At 48.4% G+C, this 7,586-nt stretch overlaps 1 protein-coding gene across 1 annotated transcript; it reads left to right on the top strand.

The window, feature by feature from the left end:
- Nucleotides 1–4,141: 4,141 nt before the first annotated feature.
- EI90DRAFT_3074684 (uncharacterized protein) lies at nucleotides 4,142–4,996 on the top strand. Its single transcript, XM_039061520.1, has 4 exons — nucleotides 4,142–4,167; nucleotides 4,241–4,387; nucleotides 4,442–4,926; nucleotides 4,976–4,996. Exons 2-3 carry the CDS (start codon nucleotides 4,249–4,251, stop codon nucleotides 4,708–4,710), a joined length of 408 nt encoding a protein of 135 aa, XP_038911824.1. The 5' UTR covers nucleotides 4,142–4,167; nucleotides 4,241–4,248; the 3' UTR covers nucleotides 4,711–4,926; nucleotides 4,976–4,996.
- The last annotated feature ends 2,590 nt before the right edge of the window (nucleotides 4,997–7,586 follow it).

The raw sequence follows: 7,586 nt of genomic DNA, 5'->3' as shown, positions 1-7,586 counted from the left end.
ACACCTTCCCCCAACTCGAGGCCCCACACACAATATTGTATGTGAGGAACTGCAAGTAACAATTGCAGAAATCTCTACTTCGTCAAACCCACATCCACCACTGCTCATGTGTAAACACCATTTACCCATGAATCCTCACAGAACAAGTGAGGAATAACAAAGACATATAATCTTTGGGTCGAAATTTATTTTCGAAAAACTCCTTCTCTTCATTATTTTTCCCTTCACAATACCCATGTATTGCTGTTCACTTCAAAGTGACGACCCCACACCCATTTATTCCCTCAATTTCTCTCACCGACATGTATAAATTGTCATGATAATAAAACACTCATTGATATTCTCAAACTCAATGTAACTCCCTTTTATTATCATTAACCATGTATGCATCGCAAATGCAATGCAAGGGGGGAGAATGTCAGGGCAATAGCCCCAAACCCTGAGCCATATGTAATTACGGGGTACATATAGTCACATGGGTAAGCGGTAACTTCCCTTAACTGCTTACACACACCGTAAAATACACACCTTTGTATCACTTATGGCTCTGTGTGCTGAGCTACCCCACTGAGACCTCACACTCTGACATCAGCTGACACAGGGCTAGGGTGAAAGACCCTAGCCTGCAGTTCATCTCTAGACTTGTCATGGTGAACCACTTGGTCCTCCAGACAACTCAACCATTGGTCAATGCTTCAAAGCATCATCATTATTTTGCCATGCTGATTGCTTGACAATTGTCAGGGCACACCTGCCCGACCCACCTCCACCTGGGCCCACCTCACCCGGTACCTCTTCTCTCATCCTGTATCCTCCTTCCCGGTTCCTTCTCCTCTCTATCTCTCTCTTCTATTTCTGTCTCTATTTCTATTCCTACTCCTATCTTACATGGATGACCTTTCCTTTATATCTATGTATTATTGACCCACCTGCAACACGCACACAACATGCCCAGCCCTGGACGCCCCAGACGGCTCTAGGGTGCAACCTAGTATGCATGCATGCAGCATATGCCTGTCAGGGCACACCCGCCTGACCCGGGTCCACCCGGACCCACCCGGCCACACCACACCTGCTCCCCGCTGTCTATCCCCCTCCCCCCTCCTTCCTCCCTCTCCTCCCCTTTCTTTTCCCTCTCCCTTCCCCTTTCTTTATTTCATTCTTCTCATCTTCCTCTTCCTGTTTATTTCTTTCTATCTACACGGACCACCTTCCTTTGTATTGATGTACTATTGACCCGTCCGGCCCACGCACCCCAGATGGCTTCCCGCTGTGCCCAGCACACGTGCATGCAGCGGACGCTCTCGGGATCCCCCACGGGGACACCCGGATGCCTGCGGCTGCCTCCGAGGATGACGTGGCACCCATCATGTGACTCAAGCCGCATGTACATAAATGTACCTGAAGTGGGAACCGAAGAAGTAACCTTCTTCTCACATTCTCCACTTCAGCCTGAGTGGCCAGGGACCACCGTCCCGGATCGGGCCCGCCAGTACGCACGCCTGCTCCACACCCCGCGATGGCCTCAGTGCCGGACATTACCCCCGGGCCCTCTCGACCCCAGATGCGTCCCTGACACCGCCCAACCTGGCTCCACCCACCCTCACCCAGTATCCCACCTATCTCTATTTCCCCACCCTCCATCACTATCCTCCATCTCTCATCCTTCTTTCCTTTTATTCTCTATTCTATTTCTATCTACATGGACGACCTTTCTCCATTCTATGTATCATTGACCTGCCCGCAACACGCACATGACACACCCAGCCCTGGATGACCCAGATGGCTTCACGGTGCAACCCAGCATGTGCACGTGCAGCACACACCCTCGGGATCCCCCACAGGGACACCTGGGTGACTGTGGCTGTATGCAGGGTGACATGGCAACCTCATGTGACCCAAGCTGCATGTACATAAATGTACCTGGAGTGGGAACCGAAGAAGTAACCTTCTTCTCACTGTTCCCACTTCAGTCTGAGTGGCCAGGGACCATTGTCCGCATCGGGCCCGTCAATACGCATGCCCGCTCCACACCCTGTGAAGGCCCCAGTGCTGGGCGTCACATCCGGGCCCCAACCCCAGACGCATCCCTGACAACACCCTCAGGATCCCCTGCAGGGACACCCAGGTGACTGTGGCTGTATGCAGGGTGACATGGCGGACCTCATGTGACCCAAGCTACATGTATATAAACACACCTGGGGTAGGAACCGAAGAAGTAACCTTCTCAACATTCCCACTTCAGGTAATGTCAGGGTCATGCATGCTCGCTGCCCACGCCAGCAAAGGATATATATACACAGTAGAGACGGTAACTAGCCAACTAACTAATAACCGGTAGGAGCGGATCAAAGATGATAGAAGATCACACGGCATCATAATCGATACCGTGTGACCGGATCAAATAGAAGATCAGAAGCGGAAAAGAAGAAGAACCTGATGGGGATATGGGCCATGTGGCGCTGCGCTACTTATGCTAGCAACCCGAAGACATGCCCTGACAGGTAAGTAGCATAGTTTCCCTTTTAATAACAACTCAACATTCCCACTTCAGTCTAAGTGGCCAGGGATGGCTACCCCGCATTGGGCCTGCCAGTACGCATGCCCGATCTACCCCCCGTGAGGTCCTCAGCGCTGGACACTATGCCCGGACTGCCTCGACTACACGTCCCTGACAACAATCTGGAGTATGCATTGGTGACTGGTTGCCATAAATGTCAATGACTTCAACTGAGTTGTCAGGGCTGTCACCAGGCCCTGGTATCTCACCCAATCTGGGAGGATTGAGAGATCTCTGGTACCCCTCCTGCTCACCTTATCCTGATATTAATATTTGTATCTTGCCTCTCTAACTCCAGACCTCCTATGGACCTCCACTCAACCACATTAGACTTTCCACAATCCTGTCCTCTTGAAATCTATCTAAGGTAGATTGGATGGTAACCCCAAGATACCACTCTATATTAAGCCACAAGCAGTAGGTGGGACTAAGGCTCTTAGCGGATCAGATGATCTGTGGATATCCGCAACCACATCCGAAAATTCACGGATCCGGTTTTGGATTTTCAGTGGATAATATCCGCAGTTTCTAATCCGCAGATCGGCCGATTATCCGTGGATATGTTGTCGCCTACTATCCTAGATACCCCTCCTATTTTTTTTTCCAATTTTTCCAAGTCTTATTTGACCACCCAGGCCCGTTATTTCCAAATTAGGCATTTGACCTCCAAGTTTTCCACCATTTTCCCCATATTTCCATCAGTTCTCCACCAATATGGACAGATTTGGTATTGTTAGAAAGCTCTCGTCAAGGACATTCTGACTAAATGCAATTTAATTTACAATCCGCGGATTTCTAACCGCCGGATACGGATTTTGTTTCAAACCTCTAAATATCCGCAGATTCTGATCCCGATCCGATCTGATCCGATCCGCTAGGAGCCATAGGTGGGACACAACTCGGATGTAACATGGATACTGCCGAAGTCTTGTATCCAAGATCTGACATCACCTTGTAGCCTCGGTCCCAGGCCTTCACAACAATTCAATACATCAAGGTCACACCCACCAGAACATCTGGCACCGAGACTAATCACCTCGAATATTTGGCCTCACAATGCAGCGACTACTGTCAGGTAACTGCACAGGTAATAGATGCACATACTTGGACACTTAATCTGTGAACTGGATGACCTTGACCTGTCAACAGGCAACCGTTGTGATTGCGGTCCCATCCATCATTCCCTTTATCCCTCGAATGAACAAGCAGAAATTGAATCAGCTGACACTATCCTATGTATGGCTAGCAAGACTGCAAGGAAACAGCCGAATCTCATATCCATTGCCGCGGCATTTGGTGAAAGGTGGAAGTTTCTTCCTAACATCAATTATTATCACACCGCGTAGCACCGGTCAGGATTTCCTGGGATTTGGAGTTGGGTGATGAAAGCATGACCGGAGGGAATTGCACTTGGGTTGCAGATTAGTATTTTGGTCCCCGAAAAAACGCGCGCTCGGACCGTTTGTTGTGATTGCAATAATGCATATGTACGTCCGTGATATTGAGTTTTTCCAGGGAATATTACTTTCAAGGATACTGGAATCGCCTATATAGCCTCCTGAGATTGTGCTTGTCCTCCCTCCTTGTCGCATGCGCCCAAGACTGAGGTCAGCATCTCTGCCTAACGCTGAAAAGACCCACATACTTACCAAAGCTACGCACGCAGCCTGCCCGCAACAGTAAACACAATGCGATTCTGGAATCTCTTCGCCCCAATCACTTTGCTCCCCATCGCCGCAGCTGATTTCCTCATTGCCGAGATTCAGTGGGCCCCACTTGGAGGCACCGGGGGCCTTCCTATAGGGGTTGCGTTCAATGCATCCACCAGTGAGCCAAAACGCAAAGTAAAAGTTTTGCTCTGAATGAGCATTGATTTCTCAGCAAACAATTGCACAGCTGCCGCAGCCTTGGCCAAGCAAAGCAAGACTCAATATAATGAAAAATACATGCAGTTGCCTGTTTGCGATCTGGTTGTTGAGATCAGGGGTACTTCATGGAAGGAAGTCCCTGAACAAGCATTCGAAAACGGAACATGCAGTCAGATGCAGGGTAACGAAACGTGCACCCCTGTTGGATGGTCGACTGAGGTCACGTTGAAGTATCAATTATTTTGCCCCTCGCCGTTGTGCCTAACGGGTTGGTTGGACTAATTGATGACATGCATCCACATCACGTAACGTAGATAATTATCATTCTGCAGAATGCAGTACTTGTATCTGCGTTGCTGCGGTCAATAATGTATGTCCTGCCATCCACCCAACAATGGCTGCAGTGTTGCATAGCTGCCTCCAACCGTGGATAACGATGCAGTGCGCACTGTGCCAACTACCATTACCATAACGGGCCTTCCCCCAATTTTCAATAAGGTAGGGAACTTCTAGTTCAAAGCGATATAATATTTCACCATGCTTGAAGTACACGAGTAGCATTGGGGAGTTGAATCCAAGATTGACCCTCACACGAAAGCGAGTGACTTCAGGACATGCATACAGGACTCATACCCCCGTGGCTATTGAATACAGCGAAGGGCCTTCGGTTCTTTAATCATAGTCCAAAATTAGAGCTGGGATACTTCAGGGCGTCGATGGAATCTTGGTGGTTGGCGAACGGAAGAACGAGACCTTCCGCTCAGAAAAGTAATCCCTTGATCTAATGTGCGACAGAGGTTTTATTGGCCGAGCTTGCGAGGCATTTGTTTACAGAGGGGGTTCGTTTTTTTTCCGTGGGAAAGCGCGTTGTGAATTGCGCATCGTCACCCCGTGAGAAATCGTCACCCCGTGGGACTTCATCGGATCCAAATGCAAGCTCGGCCATCCAGTTTGAGGGGCACCCTCATAACAATTGTAGCCTGGTTGTTTAATGTCTCCATTTCACGAGACTAATCATGGGATAGCAACCTGCCATCAGCTGATCTCAGGTTCCTGCTTCCGCTCGCCACTGGCTGGGAAACCTAGCTGCGCCCTGTTGGGACCGCTTTGGCATTCACATGCCTCCCAGCACTGGTCGCGGTGATCTCTCGTGATTTCTCCCGCAACTTAGCCTGAATGGGTCAAGGGACGCTGCCTCAGACGTATGCTGAATGTTTCGGTGTGGATGCGCGAAGCGGACCGTATTCAGTGGAGGTACGTACTGAACTTTCGCTATTGAGGAGAGCACTCATCTGCTTTGGCCGTGCTTATAAAGGGACCCTGATGGCCCCCCTTTTCTCCTCCCCCTATCGCCTGGTATCTCGTGCTCCCTCGGTGAGTGAGATCCAACTTGCCACCTGTTTTTTCCGGGCTTACTCCTTTGACCTACTGCCACTGCCACTACCGACGCTCTGTTCTCCCTGAACTTGCTACTGCCAACACCTTTCCGTGGTGTGACTTCACTCCCGTTTGCCTCAGCATTCAGCCTTTTCTTGTCTCCCACCTCCTCCCTGACACTCCTCCTTTTGGTACACTATCCCCTCTTTTTTTTGTACATCTTTTACATTGTCTTTGTACATTAGCTCTGTGTTGTATTTTGTTTTTTATGTTTCACTACTTCCGACTTGGCTCTTATCATCACTCCCCTTAACCTTCGTCTGTTTTCTTTTTCGTCTTTGTATGTATGAGCACGGGTCGCAGGTCGTGGGTAATTTCACCTGGGCCCTTTGTGGCCGTTGCCCACTACCAACACTTGTTAGCCCTGATTAGCTATGAAACACGATTTTTTCTTCATGTGATAAGTCCTATTTTGTCAGCAAATTGTATCATAAATCCTGTCTAAGGCTCTGGGTGGATCAGATTATTCCGGATGATCCGGAATTCCCGCTACTCTGTAGCGGATTCTTGAAAGCATGAACTGAATGCCTGTGCAAGAGGTCCTCTATTATTGCAAATAACCTGGCTAACCCAGGGTCCATCACTTGTATTCCAAAATCAAGCTAAGTTCCCGCATTTGGTTTGTAAGTTGTTGCACAACCTGCTGTCAAGGGCCCCTTCCGATTCACGTGCCCTTTCAACTCCCATCTCCATCTTTGTCCAGGCTAGTCAGCCAATTATATCAAGGGGTGTTTTTTACGCTTCAAATAGGGCCTAAATGGCCTATTTCAATGTGGACATCCTGGGACGTCCTGGTGATGTGGCTTGCTGCCAAAAATGGACTGTGGGAAAATCTGAGGATGTCCTGATAACTATGTGCCCTGTGATGTTGTACATATGGCTATTTACATAAATAGTAGACAGGAAAATGGAAAAGATAATCGAATATTAAGGGAATTAGGGCCGAGGTGGGGGAATGGCCAATGTTTCTCAATGATTTCGAGCATTATACTCTGCCATGGTGCTTTCAAGGGGATTTTTAATGCTTATAAAGATTTTGGAGATTTTACAAGCCATTGTAGATAACCATATCTGGTATGCACCTACTATGGGTAGCTTGCAAGGCTGGCATCTCTGTCAAATCTCCACCGATTTGGAAAATCCATCACTTACAAGTACATACAAGCTCTGGTGTAAGGTGGGTGTCCTAGAACCCAGCTGTGAGTATCAAATATGTATGATTCACAGTGGGTAGGACGATAGTGACCTCCCTGGGTCACGTGACCCCCTACATACATGGATCGTGACCTGACATCTGGCTAACATTCTGTATAACCTTATAGCTAGGTATCTGTGAGGTCTTTGGGTAGCTCAGCACACAAGGCCATAAGTGATACAAGTATGTGTATTTTATGGTGCTGTGTAAGCAGTTACCCGGAGGTTCCCGCTTACCCATGTGACTATATGTATCTAATTACATGTGGCTCGGGGTTCGGGGCTATTGCCCTGACATTCTCCCCCCTTGCGTTGCACTTGCAATGCATACAAGGTTGATAGTGAATAAAACAAAGTTTTAATAATTGATTTACATTGAGATTATCAATGAGTGTTTTGTTGTTGCCACTTTAAAGTGGGCGATTTTTGTACATGTCAGTGAAGGAGAGAGAAAGGGTTTAAGGAATAAGTGAGTGTGGGCCGTCACTTTGAAGTGAACGGTGATACATGGGTATTGCAGGGAGAAA

The sequence above is a fragment of the Cantharellus anzutake genome (assembly GCF_015039405.1).
Source record: "Cantharellus anzutake strain C23 chromosome Unknown EI90scaffold_58, whole genome shotgun sequence".
NCBI lineage: Eukaryota > Fungi > Basidiomycota > Agaricomycetes > Cantharellales > Hydnaceae > Cantharellus > Cantharellus anzutake.
The sequence above is the reverse complement of the archived record's forward strand: the minus strand, read 5'-3'. Positions and strand labels throughout refer to the sequence as shown.